The sequence below is a fragment of the Xenopus laevis genome, chromosome 9_10L (assembly GCF_017654675.1).
Source record: "Xenopus laevis strain J_2021 chromosome 9_10L, Xenopus_laevis_v10.1, whole genome shotgun sequence".
NCBI lineage: Eukaryota > Metazoa > Chordata > Amphibia > Anura > Pipidae > Xenopus > Xenopus laevis.
Window position 1 is genome coordinate 62007374 of NC_054387.1, and position 19099 is coordinate 62026472.

General features: G+C 42.3%; 1 protein-coding gene across 1 annotated transcript; it reads right to left on the reverse strand.

Moving 5' to 3' along the window:
- Nucleotides 1-1751: 1751 nt before the first annotated feature.
- Nucleotides 1752-18637, reverse strand: dnpep.L (aspartyl aminopeptidase L homeolog; the record flags this gene model as incomplete). The annotated part of the gene is given in 15 exon segments (NM_001092056.1): nucleotides 1752-1938; nucleotides 3801-3968; nucleotides 4652-4753; nucleotides 7462-7501; nucleotides 7601-7761; nucleotides 8834-8917; nucleotides 11502-11579; nucleotides 13102-13209; nucleotides 14026-14122; nucleotides 14259-14383; nucleotides 14763-14888; nucleotides 15015-15128; nucleotides 15650-15738; nucleotides 17510-17600; nucleotides 18613-18637. Coding segments are annotated over 15 exon segments (1440 nt in total). The 3' UTR covers nucleotides 1752-1887.
- Nucleotides 18638-19099: the final 462 nt, after the last annotated feature.

Sequence of the window (19099 nt, forward strand, 5' to 3'; positions counted from 1 at the left end):
CAAAGCAGAGTTATTATGCATTTCTTGTGCACAAATAAGAATAATCTGCTGCTGCTGCCAGTAGCCCCATGAATGACAAAGGCTGGACATGTTTTGTGTTTAACTGAAAGATGTGACAGGCAGGTTCATAGGAAATTCTCAGATATCAAAGGCTTGATTGATGGTGGAACAGAATTAGACTGGCTGCCAAAGAGTGAGAGCGGCAAACGGATCTGTGACGGAGCTGAAGCTGGAGCAGTTACGACAGCCGACCCGGTGGGTATAATTCCCTGGTATTGGATGACGTTCCATCCATGTTAATAAGCAGAAATGGGGCAGGAGGTAATGAGAGTAGCTGTGGGCCTGCAGAGACAGATGCAGTGGGTGTCTAACTCATATGCTGCTAGTGGCTACTAGGCATAGGGCTCTTATGAATACAAGTTTAGTGGGCGTTAATGACATTTATAGAGCATTTATGTGCTAAGTATAAAGCAGGATGTATCATACATACTTTTATCCAATAAGGGAACTAGGGATGCATCGAATCCACTATTTTGGATTCGGCTGAACCCCTGAATTCTTTGTGAAAGATTTGGCCGAATACCGAACTGAATCCGAATCCTAATTTGCGTATGCAAATTAGGGGTGGGAAGGGAAAGCCATTTTTTACTTCCTTGTTTTCCGACAAAAATCACGCATTTCCCTCCCGTCCCTAATTTGCATATGTCAGTCATGCACCCAGCCCTGGTGATCTAGATTATGGAAAAAGCCAGGAGCCAGAAGGGCTGCTATGAGATGTCAATTTACTGGAGCTGTGGGGGGCTCTGTGTACTTGAAATGATGTCTTATATTGAGTCTCAGTAAATTTACATCTTAGAGCAGCCCCTCTGGCTCCTGGCTTTTTCTTTCCATAATCTAGATTGCCAGTCCAGGGCTGGGTGCATGACTGATACAATGATATTTTCCTACATCTTTATCCTTACTATAAGATAAGGGAGGCCCTGATAAAAAATGGGTCTTTGGGAGGCTTTTACTGAACATGTCTGGCAATTACTCCTTTTCAGAACAGAGCCACCATCAGCAATTCTGGGGCCCTATACTACTAAGTTAGCAGGATCCTCTCCCTAGGGGATCAACTATTAGCTTACTGCTCACTTGAGCCCCCTGGGTGGTGGGCACTGCCAACATATAAAATGGGACCCCAATGGAAAAAAGTGCCCCTCGCATGCACACAAAGCTCGATATCAACAGCCACTCCATTATGCCAAAACTCCATCCATGCCCCTTTTACAACACAATCTTATTTTTTACATTTTGGACCCTCCCCCTGCAGTACCCTTTAAGGGTGGCTATGAGTAGCCCTTGGCACTTTATCTTATTTGGGGGAGGGGGGTGTAGGTGTCCCACTTAAACTACAATCTAAACCAGGGGTTTATATGGTCTACAAATTCTGGGGCCCATAGAAGATCAGCAGCTTTATTGAGGAAGAGTGGGTGAATCATGCTATAGCAGAGGAAGATGATAGCACAACACACTATATAGCTGCCCCATTAAGTACTCTCAGCACTCACCAACAGCTCAAAGGCCAGACAGCCTTAGTCACTATCAATACTGGGGTCCCACTTATTTACATTTATAATAAACCGAATGTAAGCAATAAACAAAGCCCTGTGTCAACCTCATCTGCTGATCATATTGGGACTCTGAGTTCAGCAGCTGGAGGGCCACATGTCTAGCTCTCACCTGCAAATAAATCACTGTACCGCAAGACCCATGATTAAAGAAAACTGTTTTTATTTTAGGGATGCTGGTGCTGCATGCCTTGAGACAAACTCCACCCACCGAGTGACAGGGATAGTTTGAACTGGTGGAAGGCTCAGTGTAAGTGCTGCCATTAGAATGGGGGTGTCAGTCTACCAACAAGCTGCTGTTCACCACAGGATACTGCTCAAAGAAAGCCTGCAAAATACACAAAATTAAAAGTTTATTTACTTAAATTTAGTTTTTTTGCCTCATCACAAAAAAAAATCCCAGTGTTTGTGATTAGTTTCCCTTTAAAGAAAAAAAAGGACTTTGGACTCTATAGTTTGGAATAGCAGCAAGAAAACAAAGCTTGTTTGCATGTCAGTGACGTACGTAGGCGATAGATACAGAGGGCTGGGTGCAGTAGGTTTATACCCAAGTGATAAGTCACATCAGAAGAAATAGAATAGAATAGTGGAGGTGGGCTCATGTAGCCATAGTTACTATTATGCACTTCTATAGGCTAGTACGTGTTATAGCTCATTAGTGCAGCCCTGGAATTGCCATAGCAACCACTAGTCTAACCTACTGATGTCTGCTGTTGCCATGGTAACCAGCCACTGTCTTCAAGGCCACAGTATGCTGCCATGGCAGCAGCCAATAAATGAAAGAGCACACAGGCACAATTAGTAACTAGCACACATGATCCAATCAGAAATGCAGAAAGGACGCACGAATAGACAATGAAATGTACACACACAAACAAGCAGCCTCGCCAAGCACAAGCACGGCCAATTGCACCCAGATGCTGAATACAAATCAGGAAGATCTGAAATGACATAGCAACATAAAGAGGGGGGGGGGGGGGAATCAAGCCTTTAGCAGTTGATGGGCTGCAACTCCCAGAATTCCCTTACAGCCTTTGACTGTCATTGGGATGCTGGGATTTGTAATTTGACTAATATTTATCCATGATTCAGAAAAGAGCAACCTTGGTTTTACTTCCCCCTCAGCTACCAAATACAGAGATGTGAAACACATTAATGTCAGTGCAGTAATAAAGTGGTCTTGTGACATATCCCAAGTTGGAAGGGTTTATGGAGCTGCTTGCGCTGCTGAGGGCAAAGGATGAGGAGGGATAATCTGGTAAAAAGCACTTTCCTTGCCGTCACATGGATCGAAGAATCAGTCTGTGGTAATCCGGAAGTAGCACTATCACCATATCCCAGTATTCCCAGACAGCCTTTGGTTATATAGAAAGTCTATGACTACAACTGGCTGAGAATATGGGGAGATTTAACTCAGTATGAGCTGATGAGATTCTCTAAATTGAAGAGAGAGACGTTATCCCACTGCAAGATCTTTGGGTGGCCAAATATATTTTTTATAATAAAACATTTGTTTCACAAAGGCAATGAGATCCAGTAAATCCAAGGTGAACCTGTGTAATCCATGGCTGGGGGAATGGATGGATTTCCCTTGTACTAAAACATATTTATGTGATTTTATAACATTGCTTTTTGATATTGAGTTAAGACTTGAAATTAAAGGTCAGCAAAGTAAATTCAAAATAAAACAAGTTACTTGCCCTTTTTGCAAACCTTTTAAGACTAATTTTCTATAGTCTTGAAAATGTCCTAGGGTTAGAACTGTATTTGCCAAATATCAATCAGTAGTTGTATGTCTCGAAAATCACAGGGGGTGCAAGAATAAGGACCACACCAAGGTCCCAGCTTGTGTGGGCTACACTCTGCTATTAGCCTCTATTTAGGGCCATCTATACATATCACTAACCTGCCTGTATGTTTGGATCGCAGGAGGAAACCAAAGTACCAGGAGGAAACGGATACAGGCATAGGAGGAACATGCAATTGTAGATAGGCCACAGGCTGGCATTGAAACAAGAACCTTAAAGGCAACTGTGAAAACCACTGAGCCTCCATGTGCATTTTTATCAATCAACTGGAGGGTCTGTAGCAACCCTATGAGGTATGTGAGTGCACAGAGATCTCATTGATGGCCACACACAGAGAAAACCATGGCTAACCTGCACACAAACCAATGTGTTTTGTTTTTACCTGGAACAATGTGGAGGTCTGCAGGACCCCTGAGGTGCAGCACATCTCCCGCACCGAGTGCATGGCCAGCTGGGGGGAACCCAGGTCCAACACTCGCAGGCCCAGCTTACATGCCAGAATGGGCCCAATGGTAGAACCACACGGTACATCATTTCTCACCATGAATTCCTGGGGAGCAAGAGTCACTTTAGAGCCACACAGTGCAATATTTAAATCATAAACATGATGGTGATGAATGCAGTGGTCTACAAGAAACTAGAGCCAATAAACGTTTTAAAGGGAAATGCAAGATCTTTATAAGCAGGCTTTATAAGCTTTTTATTCCTCATAAAAATGTTCAATAAAACGTTACTATAAGTTATTCTGCCCGGGGGAATAATATTTTGTGTCGGCTCTCTGAACAGGAGCAGCAACAGTTCTCTAACAAAACTGCGCCCTCTGGTGACCAGATATTCATGCAAAATGCTGGAAACTTTGCATTGCTTTTCTGGTCAATAAGTCCCTAATAATCAGCTGGACTACAAATTACAGAATCCCTAAACAAATTATCAAGATAACAGCATGATGATAGTCCAACAACACTCGATCAATTCAAGCAATTTGAGGGGTTTTTTTGGAAAATTTTGTCAATTGGCGTTTTTTTTCTTAAATTAGAATCCAGTCGAGTTGTGAGTTCATTCAAGGTATAAAAAAGCTCACATAGTTCTTAAATTCGACCTTTGATAAATAAACCCCACAGAAACTGGGATTCAGGGCAGGATGCTGTTGCTATGATAAATGTAGACTCATAGGCAACCCACCATAAACAAAAAACACTAGCAAAGCAAGGCTAACAGGAATCTAGAATTTACCTGAAGGGGGACCCCAACGTGCCCAGCAATCTCTCTTAGCACAGCCTCAGTCACTGCTGTAGAGGCGTATCGCTGATTGCTGTTCACTTTGATGACCGGACCCTGAGGAAAGAAACATTTTTCAGAAACAAGAGGCATTTGATAGATACAACAGAATATACAATATGCAGGGCTGCTACTGGCAAGGGGGCGATTTTCGCAGGGTTGGCTGTCATGGGTACCCTGAGCAGGAGATAGATAGACAGAAAGAGTGTGTTAAAGCCCAATAGCAAAATTAGGGCTACTGTCAGGGGCCCCCAAAAGTGTGATTTCTTAGTCACAAACTAACATGGATTTTAGGGGGTAAGGGCAGGATTTATTATGATGAAGCATGACTGGGTGGGTAGGGAATATGGTCATGCAAGCACAGGTATCTCTTTTATTGGGAGGGACTACATTCTGCTCGTTAGTCGGGCCCTCTGCCCAGGTGACCAAGGGGTAAATATTTGGGGGCCCCTGGTGGGAGAGCTCTGCTAACTTAATAGTAAGGGGCCCTGTGATTCCTGGTGACTGCCCTGACCACAACTATGTACAGGCAGAAAAGCAGCCCCAGTAGCAGTGGTATAACAGAAGAGCAGTGTCTGTAGTCAGAGGGGCTCATTTATAAACTTTGCACAGGGCAGAATGGTTCACACAGAGAATATTTTTGCTCTGCGCAGGGGTACATTTATAAAGCTGGATAAGAGTGGTATATTTATTTATATTGTGTAAACAGAATTGTGAATATTTTTTTGCACTGTGCATGTCCATACGTTTTTTTAATTATGGCAAATATCGCAGATTGCGAACGTTTATGTGCACACTGCGTTTGAATTACATCCCAACTTTGGTGGCGGAGAAAATATTCGCAAAACAATTTTGCAATTTGCGAATTTAAATGACGCTTTTTTCACACACAAGAACCTTGCATTCAAACGCCCATTTCATTTGCGAAAAATTTGCGCGCAATGCAAATTCGCAAAAACCGCCAAGACGGGCACAGCAGTACAATATTTTAGCTTTCAAGAAAAAACATGGGCAATACAACCATTTGCAAATAAAAATGCGCTGCACACATTTTTAAATTACCCCCAGAGTGTCTAAAAAGGTACTGTGGGACCATATGAAAATATGGAGCCTCGTGTCATACTGAATAGTACTAAATATAGATTTATGGAGCCCTGGCAATGCTTGAATAAAAGTGCCTGTTATAGTGGGACAAGAGGGGGGTTGTGGGTGCACTCCTAAGGCCATATAAAAAAATATATAAATACAATAATCCCCTGTCTAAAAAAAGAAAAACAGGGTTTTTTGTTACAAAGTTATGATCATAAAATTGGTAAGCCGCCATACCACGTCAAGGTAAACCCCATACGGCGGTCCCTAACCTGTTTACCTGCGATCAAAATTTAAAACCTTGGTTTCAATCTGGACTAGATCCTCCCCCGCCACCTGCATATGCGGCTTTTAAAGGGGAGACTGCCCAGACCAACGCCCTTTTAAAAAAAATGTGAATGTGAAGAGACTAGAATGAAGGAAAAGTAAAGTTGTTTATATAAGTGCACACTTGTGTGTGTATGTGTGTGAGTATAAGTATAAGTACAGGCGTTGGTCTGGGCAGTCTCCCCTTCAAAAGCCGCATATGCAGGTGGCGGGGGAGGATCTAGTCCAGATTGAAACCAAGGTTTTAAATTTTGATCGCAGGTAAACAGGTTAGGGACCGCCGTATGGGGTTTACCTTGACGTGGTATGGCGGCTTACCAATTTTATGATCATAACTTTGTAACAAAAAACCCTGTTTTTCTTTTTTTAGACAGGGGATTATTGTATTTATATATTTTTTTTTATATGGCCTTAGGAGTGCACCCACAACCCCCCTCTTGTACCTGAAATGTAGCCGGAAGCTGTGGCTAAGCTTCATGTGGTTAGTGCACCCTCATACCCACCCCTTTAAATTAACGGTGGCCCTATGTCCTTGTTGCTTTTTATTAATCCTTGGTTTGGGCATTTTCTCTCCCTTAAAAGCCACAAATGCTAGCGGCTGGGGAGGCTTTGGCCTTTTTATTACCAACGCCTGTGAGACACTCATTATATTTGCTGCACTTATCACTAGGTAACACTTGCACAGACCCACACACATTACACCTATTACACTCCACATTTAGCTTTTCCTTTTTCATCTCCCTCTAAATCTATACTCACACACATACACACACAAGTGTGCACTTATATATACAACTTTACTTTTCCTTCATTAAAGTCTCTTCACATTCACATTTTTTTTTTTTTTTTTTAAATGGGCGTTGGTCTGGGCAGTCTCCCCTTCAAAAGCCGCATATGCAGGTGGCGGGGGAGGATCTAGTCCAGATTGAAACCAAGGTTTTAAATTTTGATCGCAGGTAAACAGGTTAGGGACCGCCGTATGGGGTTTACCTTGACTTGGTATGGCGGCTTACCAATTTTATGATCATAACTTTGTAACAAAAAACCCTGTTTTTCTTTTTTTAGACAGGGGATTATTGTATTTATATATTTTTTTTTATATGGCCTTAGGAGTGCACCCACAACCCCCCTCTTGTACCTGCTATAGTGGGACAGCAGGTAATGAAAGGGTGAAAAGGGACAATAAGAGTCTGTATCAATAGTGTCCCCACTTGAAATATGACCCTGGAAATATACACTTAACATTGTGTAGTCAGACAGATGGCAAAATTCTGGGTAAGCCCAAAAACACATTCAAGAAAAGACAGGGAGAGAGAATATACTGCACATTAGGGAGAAATCAGTCCCACCTTATGGAAGAGGGGCCTGTGATTCTCTTCATGTTTATCCCTGTAGAACAAATAGATTAATCAGCACAGAATCATTGGCACCAAGTAACAAGCACTACTCTACCCGCCTAGCATGTGTACAGAACCCTTCAGGATTTACATGTAGTTGGGATGCACGGCGTGAGCCATATCAGCGCTGATCATAAATGACTTGGGTACAGACTCTTCAAAGGCAGTAAGATTTCGGGGTGTGCAGGATATACGGCGCAGAATCAACTCTGTCAGCAAAGACTCGGCCCCTTGGGCACTCCCAGAGCCCACCTGTAAGACAAAATGCAATAAACATCATATAAAATATGCGTGTACAGAATACAAGTTTATAGCAATTTAAATGCCTTCACATAAACCACTAGATTTGCATATGCTCTGCCAAAGATGGATGGACTACTTTTTTTGGGGGGGGTTGGAGAAGTTTACAGCTTCCGATGAGGACAGTTGAGTACTTGAGAAGTTTAGGGGTCATAATAATCTCTTGGAAGGCCACAATGGGTGCATGGGCATACAGTTGGTCACTGTAGATATCTGGTGACTGTAGACCATTGTGGTTTCTCATTCACATGGAGTGTGTGGCTGCTGGTGCATAAACAAAGTGGGTTCATTGGAAGAAAAATTTTGTAATTAAAATGAATCTGGCAAACCCTTAAGACTGTATTTATTACAAACATATATATTTGACACATATATAGATTCACTGTTGTTAGGGTCTACACTGCTCTGCAGCACTGAGATCACTTTAAATGCTGTTGAGGGAACACGCTGATGGATGTGATGGATTACATTAATTTATTTGGAATTTACTAGGCTGATCTTTTTCCATTGTGCCTATATCCACTTACAGAGTTCAGAACTTCAGCCTACTCCATTAGCTCAGCAGATAGTAAGTGATGGTTTTGATACAAGGGAGTGCTGCTCTATGATTCAGTTTAACAAGAGGAAACACTTGAAGGCAGCAATGGCATTTCATGGTTCATGTGATTCTATCTGAAGTAGAATTAACCCATAACTTCTATATCTGCATGTGGTATGTTCATGATCAGCAGTGCTGCTATTTTAAGATCAGAGATAGTTGTGTCTGTATTCAGCTTCGAGATACACAATGCAGCAATGTGACTTATGTAGATTCCTGGTGTAAGACATCAGTCTGCTGTATCTGTCTGCTTTCCTATTTCTTTTCTGGGTTCGATGAGTCATTTACTATGAGCCACTAGACGTATGTCTGTGTCACATCATCCAACACCTGCGTCTGTGCAACTGTCTCGTCCCCATGGAGGCTGCTACCAGAGCTTTACCCCTGCAGGCAACATGTCTGTTCCTCCTCCAGAGAGTGGCTTACCTCTTCATTGTCATACAAGGTGATCATTCTGACATTGGGGTCACTGGCGAGAGAGCTTGGAGATTCACAGGAACCCAGCAGAGCCTAAGGGAGACAGTAATTTAACAAGTGGTGTGAAAAAGAGGGGGTGAATGATGTTCAAAGAGATCAAAGTAGTGCAGGTGGCAGAATTGGCTAAGGTGGGCATTTAATAAATAGGTCTCTCTTTGTAGACAAATCAAATTACTTACTTATGATGGCCATATGCCAGATATAGTACTGCCCACAGACATATCCAGACCAGGGATGTCTGACCTGCAACCAAACAACATTTAACTACAATTCTCAGAATATTCCAAGACTGGAAGTTGTAGTTTAAAAGCTGCAGCAGGGCCAAAGGTTTAGATATGCTGAGGGTAAGTGAATCAAGTCCCCCACACCCCAGTACTTACCCAGAAGCAGAGATCTAAGTCTCTGTACTTCCTGAGTTGCTCTACTTCCTATGGTCAAGCAGAACAGAGCACACACTTCTTTTGGGGTGGTTTGAAGCACCCAATGGGCTTTAAGTGACCCTTTAAACAGAAATAATTCCCCATTTTAATGCCTTCCTTGGGTTGCCCCAAACAATTTCTTGCTTTCAAGTGAAATCCTGCCAGGGCTGCAGATCTCTATGAAGCTAAGCTGTCAATCTCAGTTCCACTCCATAAAGTTCCATTCTGCCAAGCTACAGATGTTTCATCTGAGGACTAAAAAATGATTGACAGCTACGCTTTGCCAAAGTGCCCGCAGCGATACAGATGTTGTAGGACTGCAACATCCATCATTCTCAGCCAGACGCTTTTGCTAAGTTCTCATTACTGTGGTGGGCCAAATAAATGAAGACCCCCTCCCCAAACTCTTTAAAAGTTACTGTGCCCATCAGGAAGGAGCAGCCATGGTGCATTTGTGCATATCTGACTTTTACTTCCAAAATATCTGAGCTGCATTGTTATTCAAACAAGAATATTAAACAGCAAACACGAGTTTGCTTATTCCCATCCCTTTAGAGAGCACTCCTGTGAAATACCAACATGTCCTGATATTTAACTTCAGCCCAGTGTGGGATTTGCTGGGCGGTCCAAATAGAGTCCATAGGGCGCCCAATAGAAGCAGCAGATAAGAGACGATACACGGGTTACATCATGTATGTATGGTGTATGTATGTGGGTATAATGTCCAAAACCTGCGTGCCACTGTCCTTAGCCCAAAGAAAGGCAGTGACACATAGGAATTAAAACCTTTTTTTATTAGTAGGGCATGGCTATAGTTGCAGATAGGCAATAGCTACCCAGCTCATTCACCCAGAAATAACTTTCAAAAATATACAAGGTTGACTAATAATGTCCTGTACATGCTGATATAAATCTACCTGAGGGATCCGATCCCACCTACAGATTAGTTAGCAGATATTGCACATTAGAGCTTGTCAGTAAAGTAGCGATGCACCGAATGCAGGATTCGGTTCGGGATTCGGCCTTTTTCAGCAGGATTCGGCCGAATCCTTCTTCCCGGCCGAACCAAATCCAAATCCTAATTTGCATATGTAAATTAGGGGCGGGGAGGGAAAACGCGTGACTTTTTGTCACAAAACAAGGAAGTAAAAATTGTTTCCCCTTGCCACCCCTAATTTGCATATGCAAATCAGGATTCAGATTCGGTTCGGTATTCGGCCCTCTTTCGCAAAAGATTCGAGGGTTCGGCTGAATCCAAAATAGTGGATTTGGTGCATCCCTACAGTAAAGAACAGGATCTCTAATCCTAGAAATGTAAAATAAGTAGCTATGGGCAATTAGCTGTGGCACATACAATACCTCCAACACTCTTCTCTTACTTGTTAAATCTAATGATCTTTATTAGATACTACAGGCAGATGACCTGGGATTGAGATATGGTCGTGGAGAGTTGCAGTTCTGTAATGCACAGTTTAGCAGTGACTTACAATTTTCTGTATCAGCAGAGCCCCACTGTGATCATATAAAGAACTGCACTGGTGTGTGTAAAGATCCTAGGGGTCATTTACTGAAAACACCACAGCTGCAGGCCCCAGTGTCAGGTGCTCAAAAAATCCAATTCATTAAAAGTATTTGCATCAACACGCGATTCTTGTACAGCTGCAATTGATGCAACTTCTTTCCTTCTCAGATGCGCCAAAAGAATAGGGTACAAGTCACTCTCATGCTGGAAATTATGCCAAATAGGCTTAGAAATGTCTGAGGGCAACGGAGCGTGATTTGTATCAAAGTGCAAGTGCAACACTGTCAAATTTGATGTATTTGATGCAAATACATTAGGCCCAAATGACCTGGAATGTTGGGAATAAACACTGCATATTTAATGGACTATAATGCGGCAAATATGGATTTCCTCCAAGGACAGAATAGACCCATAATACAGGATACTTTATTCATGAGGTCTCTATAAACAATCCCCTCCCTGCAGCCTGTGTTAGACATGTGTCAAGTGTGGGGCAGCTCATTAAACAGAGTTCTTATATGCTAAATACAAATTTGTTTAATTAACTACATCTCTCCAAACAGTGACTCGGCAGTACCAGGAAGTTAGAAAGTGAAAAAGCCTTCCTTTTCTTTCTTAGTGCAAGTAATAGCAAAAAACATAGATTTTTCTAAAAATGGGAACTAAAGTGTCTCACCTGCAGAGCACAGTAACAGCTGTGCAGATTATCCAAACGGGGCCCAAAAATGAACTCTTCATAGACACCTCCAAGGGTCTGGCAATAAAAACAACACACTTATCAGCCCTGGCTACTAGGACAATAGCAAAACAAGATTGCTATTGGATGAATTTCCCAATCTAGTTTACAGAACAGTAAGGGCATGATCACACATGCGTTTTTCCGCTGCGGTAATGGAACGGTTATTTAAAAAAGCTGACTGCCACGCAAATATGCTAGCCTAGTGTGCCATTGCCTAAGCTTGTAACCGATTAGCATATTTCCGCGTCGGACGGCTTTTTGTAAAAACCTTGGTGCGAACTGCATTGTAAAAACCCATGTGTGTCCATGCCCTTAGTCCCTGAGAATCCATGCAGGCCGTGAGAGATCATATATGAATGTATATACAGTATGCATATATCTATATAACCATAAATGCCGGCCTATAATAATGCATGCATATTATTTTGGAAACTACAGAACATTGTGGAGAGATAATAGGAGTATTTGATTCCATATTCATAAGCCATATTAGCAACCTCCTACTGTGAAACCAAAGTCTATTCCCTAGTACAGAGGTTTGAATTTTTTCCTCCAGCCTGGCCCAGTCTTATTATTTTAACCTCTATTGTCATGTAAAGTAGGCTGACCATTCAACTATTGGCCAAAAGACATTAAAGTAATGGGAAACACCCCTTGTCACCCATTGGAACGAGAGCAGTCTAGTAATTGGAAGTACAGAGAAAAAAAATGGCCATGAACTGAAAGATCCTCTTGTTTTACTAGGGTGCCAAATGAGAGGATCTTTCCCCGATATGCCCACCTTTGGAGTTATCCAATTGTTTTTTTTTTTTAAAGTTTTTATTTAACACTTGGCTATACATCAAATCAGTGCAGCATTACAAGTACACAAATATACATATAACATATCCTACCAACTTCACACAGACAGTGGAACCATGTCAGTACACAGAACAAAGGCCTGGAAAACCTCACTCAATTGGTGATATGGGAAAGACATCCACCCACTGACCCCAAACCTTCTCAAACTTGTCAGGAAGCCCTCTGGCTTCGTAGGTCAGTTTTATTAATGGAAGCATATAATTAACCAGATTGGACCACTGTTTAAGTGTAGGGGGTTGGGGTTGGATCCAGTGCATAACAATGACCTTTCTTGCATAGAATAGTAAGGTTCTATACATAATTCTGGTGTGACTGCGGGGAACTAGCTCGGCTACAGCACCCAGTAAGCACGCCTCAAGGGACAGCACCTGTGGTAGGTCTAAATAATCACTGAGGCATCTCACCACATCCCTCCAAAACCGTAGAGTTATAGGGCACTCCCAAATCATGTGAATGAAGGTCGCAGAAAGTTGATGGCATCGTGGACAGGCTGAGGATTTGTTAGGGAAAACCCTATGTAATCTTGCAGGGGAGTAGTAATTGAAGTGTAAAATGGAGTTATCCAATTGTTTGGCTCTATGCCTTAAGAGCCCTGTACTCAAGCAAGTAGTGGAATTTGTCATTTGTTTCACTGCAGTTCACATGTCACAGAAGGCAGTTTGTGGGTTTGTCTTACCGCAGGTTGGGTGTCAGTCAGACAGAGCTCCATCTCCAGTATTTGCTCAGGTTTTACTCCTAGTTTGTCGCACAGGAGTGTAAGAAGCACAGGGTGATGCCTCTCAGTCTGCAGGGCGTAAAGTTAAGTCACATAAACAAATAACTCCATTGTATGATAATGTACAATGTAATCCTGTTACAGCATAGTAAAATATCCCACACATTTACTCACTGCAATTATGTGGTAATGTAAGAAAGGATGCGAATTCTGCCCCAGGTCTAACAACCCATTGCAACCAATCAGAATTTAACATTTACTGATGACATGGCTGGAAGCATCTGATACATTCACGTAACATCAGTTTCCTGGGCCTCCAGGCACCTTCACGTCACCTTCCCTCCCATGCCCACAAGCAACAAATGACAGAATGAATGGTTGCAAGCTGGAGGGAAGGGGCCGGGGGCATAATTTGTAGCACTTTCTGCACCCCCTTGTTACAGGGTCTGCTAAAAGGTTGCTCACGAACAAAGCACCAATGGCACATCCGATGCTTGTGAAACCAGTTTTGGGTTTATTTATTTAGCTAATAATAATGGCAACGTTTCGGGCCATTGGTATTTTGTTTGTGGATACTGATTTTGGGCCCTTGGCAGTTTTTAGGGCCATACACCTAGAGGCACCTGATACCAAACAGGTAATACTGGCAGTAGCACTCCATTTCTGTACTGTGCTAAAAGGTTGCCATCAGTTACTAGACCTGGTGCGAACTGTGTGCCTGCCTACATGCCTTTTCTTATGCTAAAGACCTATGACCATTGCTGCTTCTGTCAAAAAGATCCAAATGCCTTTATCCACCAGTCACCACTTCCCATAAGGATATACATGAAATATGCTGCCTAAAGGAGACATGTGGTGATATAAGGGCCACAGCCTTGACCTTACCAGGGTGTTGCTTCCTGAAGCAGAAGTACAAGAGATTCCAGAATCTAGAGTCTCCTTTTCCAGACATTCCTGTACTGAAGTTGCAAGAATAGGTACCCTGCAAAACATGGAAGAGAAGAGAGACAATGGTGTGAAGTTCCATTTCATGGTGTCCTGGAACCCTTACAAGCACAGAAGGTGCTATTGATATCAGATATCTATTGACTGTACAGATCAGTTCCATTGCCACTTACAGCTGCTGTTCAGTGTTGGGACCAAAGCTTTCATTTACAGTCCTCTGGAGGTGAATGGCCAGATGTGGGATTCTCAGAATTGGACGATCTATATGTACCAGGCGGTGCTGCAGATGGTGCCCGTCCTGAGATAGAGTAACACACAGGGGAGGTGTATTTAGACTTTTCCATGCCTTTGCTCTGTAATAAACTGCAATGGATCGTATTTTTTCACAGCTTAACTAGTGCAACTTTCTTAGCCCACAAACCATTCCAAGCTGGAAGTATCGACTAAGTGGCAGTGGAGGTGAGGGCATGTCTGGGTCAGCCTTCAGCTGGAAGCTACAATTTAACACAAAGTAGATCGTTTGCTAGCAGCTCCCAACTGGAATACTTTTAGCCCACTCCATTTGTTTGGCCTTATCCCTTCCCAGAAATAAGGCAAAACAAATGGCTACTTCCATAAAGGAAAGCCCTGGAATCTCAAAATGAATGGGGAGAATGTTGTATTACTCAGTATATTACCTTTAGGATCACTCTCCCAGCTACAGTCAGATCCCGATCAAACCATGTGCTCCAGATTCCTCCTCCATAGCACTCAACACCAACCTGTAAGTACCCGGTTTGGCCCCGGCGGGAACGGCGTTTAACCTAAAACAACCCACGAAAGGATGTAGGGAAATATATAATAGAGAAAAGCCAGAACAATGGGGCAGATGATTGACACTGGGAAGAATAAACAGCAAACAAGACTCTATAGGTAGAGATAGTCCTTACCCTTAGACATGGGCTGTCTGTATGAGCTCCAATCATGGTGAATCCATTCCCCTGCTGGTAATGGCCTCCCACTGCAAATGCCACTAACGTGGAGTAATTTCGGGTCACAAAGTACTATATATGAAAAGATTATGTTTAGTAGAACCACACTAGCATTTATATTTAGGAGAAAGCTACAATTTCAGAAATGTAAATTTATATTAAATGGACTGTTCACCTTAATATGTACTTTTTGTATGATGTAGAGAGGGGTATCTTGAGACAATTTGCAATAGTTTTATTTTTTTATTATTTGCAGTTTTTGAGTTATTCAACTTTTTAGTTAGCAGCAATAATAAATGTGTAGCCTTACAGAGCATTTGTTTTTAGATGGGGTCAGTGACTCCTATTTGAAACATTGAAAGAATCAGAAGAAGAAGGCAAATAATTCAAAAACTGTAAAAAAATTAAGACCAATTGAAAAGTTAAAAGGTGAACCACCCCTTTAATCTAATAACTGCCACAAATATGGAAGATCTAACCCATGCAGTTGCGCATAGATTAAGGAAAAGTTCTGTGCATACAACAGTGTGGCAGCTCCAGGTCAATATAAATACAAATATACAGAAAAGGAAGGTGACTGTGATGTCTTTTACCTTGTGGTTGGGTTTAATTTCCCAGTGTTCTGTTTCCTTCAGCTCCAAGAATCCAGCCTGTACAAGACGAGACTTACACTCCTCAACCACTGTAATAGAGTAGTCACATTAAGAACCATTGGTTACTGCCTCTGCTGGGCAAATGGAAAACGAATAGCAAAGCACTTTATACAGACAAATACCTTAGTGCATTAGGGGTCAGACTTGTGACATATATGCCAAAGGGGCAACGTCCAATTCATGCATAGATGGAGCACCAAGATGGCCAAAAATCGATTAAAAACTTTGATTTTTATTTCATCATGTTAAAACAATCAACAGACAGCATGCCCTTGTAATCCCCTGGGCCATATGCTCAACGCGTTTCGTGACAACCCGTCACTTCCTCAGGAGCTAATATATATGCCAAAGGGGCCCCATCAAGCTAAGGCAGTTTTTATTAAATGTTTGCAAACAGATTATTTTCCTTAAAGGGCATATCAACACAAGAAATTATTTTTTTGCCTAATAAAACATAACACAAAAGCAACTTTTAAATATGAATTTATTAAAAATGATTAGTGCTTTAAAAGTCATTTGTAAATGTCATTGCTATTGAAAGCAGCATTTGCTTAAAGATGGCCACACACAGAGATCTACTTGTTTGGCAAAGTCGGCAAATGAGCAGATCTCTCCCCGATATCACCTTGAGGAGAGCGATATTGGGCTGATCCGATCGTGCACCCTAGGGCCCAATGATTGGATCACAACAAGGAGGATACGGGTGGTCGGATCGAGGACCGCATCAACAAACCAATACAGTCCTCGATCCTATGGGGTTTTAAAACTGCCCGATATACATCTGCCCGACTTTAGGCCAAATATCGATCAAGGACAGCTGTGGAAGGGCCCCATACACTGCCCAGTAAATTGCTGACTTAATCTGTCGGCTGCTTATATCTGCCCGTGTATGAGGACCTTAAACTCCTGGTTGTTACTTTTAAACAATGTTGCAAAAGCCAGTCTCCTTCAGTTAGACAGGTCTGTCAATCCTTTGGCTTATGTTACATTGTATCAAAAGCCAGAGCCACCAGGGCAGATAACAGAAAGGGACAGACAAACTCTGCTTTCAAAAGCAATACAAGTTGCTTAGAATTATGTTTTCTTTTATTAGGCAAAAATATTTTTTTGGGTTGACAAGTCCTTTAAGGTTTTATTATTACTCTTGGGTCAGCAAAACTTGTTATGTCACTTTATGATGTATAGAAAACATTTTTATATGGAGTAAATAAAGGTGAATGTTATAGTGATATTTATAAGGCTTTAAGTTTGATACATAAGGCATTTACAGTACCACATTTGGGGGGGGGTGTATAAACAGGCACATTCCTTATCGCTTATACAGGTTTCATGGTAAAAGAACTCGTATAGCAGCAGCAGGTAAGGGCAGAGAGCAGGGCCGGCCAGAGTCTAGAGGCCATTCCCACAAACCCTTGGTCCCTACCTCATCATAAATCCACTTTTAGATTAGCCATTCAGCAATCACGTACTGCACTCTACTATATCTACTACATGACTGCATACAATGCATTACTTACCTTTTATACACAGACTGGCTTTGTGCATATTTGGCTAAGGCAGCCACCCTTGTCCCCAGAATCTGGACCGTCCATTTATCGTAGTCAACTGATTATAGATGGAGCAGACTTTATTTACACATTTGGCTCTAGGCTACATTCCCAGCTCAATGTGCTTTGTGCCAGAACCATTCTCACAATAAACATGGAAGTGAACGTGGTAGGGTTAGTTGGCAGTTGCACTTGGCACAGATGTTAAATAACAATGGAAACAGGAAGTCTATGAAAAGTGATGTTCCCTTACCGTGATAAGGAGAGACGCCTCGATTCAGGAACTTTATGAACTCTTTGGCTGCAGCTTGTGCCGTGTCCCGTGTCCCTTTCATTACGGCTGCCTGTATCACCAGAGAAGGGAAGATATAAATGTCTCAGTCAGGCAATCCGGCATGCAAACACACACAGGAATGATTAGTGCTCAGCAGAAAATGATCATAGACACAAACACGCAGATCTACCTACCTACCTTTCCCAATCAGCATCCAAAGGACTTATTTATACAACTGCTGATAAGATACAAACTTGCAATCACAGTAAATTAAATGGGAAAAGAGTTTATCCCCCATAGTCCACTATCCCAACACAATGCATTGCACAGCCCACTATGCAATTATACAATTTCCCCAAAACTGCCCAAACTGTTTCCCACAAGGGCATTACGTGGTCCACCATACCCCGTTGTTCTCTATATACCCAACTGCATTACCCTGTGTCCCATAGCCTACAACTAACTGGAATTCAATAAACCTCCTACTGTTCCCCCTTAGCCCATAATGTCCCCTGACTGCATTAGATAGCCCCCAGTGGCCTACAGCTCCCACCTGAATGTTAGCCCACTGTGCACCATAACTCCCAATACCTTCACATTGCTCCCACCAACTTGATAAAAGTAATGGGAGCAGTACCAAGGATGTGTGTCTTTTTAACCTATGATATTGCAATATACAGCCCACTGTGCCCCACTGCCCATAGTGTGTACCCACTTTGTATTTTTGAGAGAATTGTGCCCTATAGCTGCAGCACATCATTTTTGCATTATTCCTTAGCCAGTAGCTATCATATTACATAGCTCATTCTGTCTTCTGTGCGCCACAACAGCATATTACATACATGCAAAGGATACCACTAATAAAAGGGCATTCCTTATACATAAGGGCTACTCAATATGTGACACTCCTTCTGTAATATATTATGCATGCCTATCTGTGCACTGCTAATTGCACTAATGACTGAGTATTAGCTGTACCACTGCCAGGGAGGAAGGGTGTCACTGTTTATCTGGATAGAGCAGCTCCCCACTTCCTGCCCAGAGAAGCAGGGACACGTGACATGGTTGCAACATTCACTCACCTGCATTCTACTGATCAGCTAGCTGTCTGTCTGTCTGTCTGTCTGTCAGCTGATTCCCCACTTCCTATGTACAAGCACAGTCTCTTGCACTGACTTTCCAGTCAAAGGAAAGGCACGCGCTGCCGGCTACTGATTTACCGGTACTTGGGGGCCCTCTAGAGGCTGGGAGGCTGCAATGCACATCAACTTTAGAGGGGAACTCCACCCAAGAACTAACGAAAGTGAAAGGAATGCTCAGCAAGTTACCAATAGATATTCGTTCTTCATTCCCACTTCTTTTATATTTGTGTGAAAAGCTAATAGCTATTGAATGGAGAGTCTGGTTGTTTATAGTTTCTTCACTGTTGGTTCTGACTCTTAAAATTAGGGATACACCAAATCCACTATTTGGGTTTCGGTCAAATTCCAGAATCCGTCAGGAAAGATTCAGCCGAATACCGAGCCAAATCCTAATTTGCATAAGCAAATTAGGGACGGGAAGAGATAA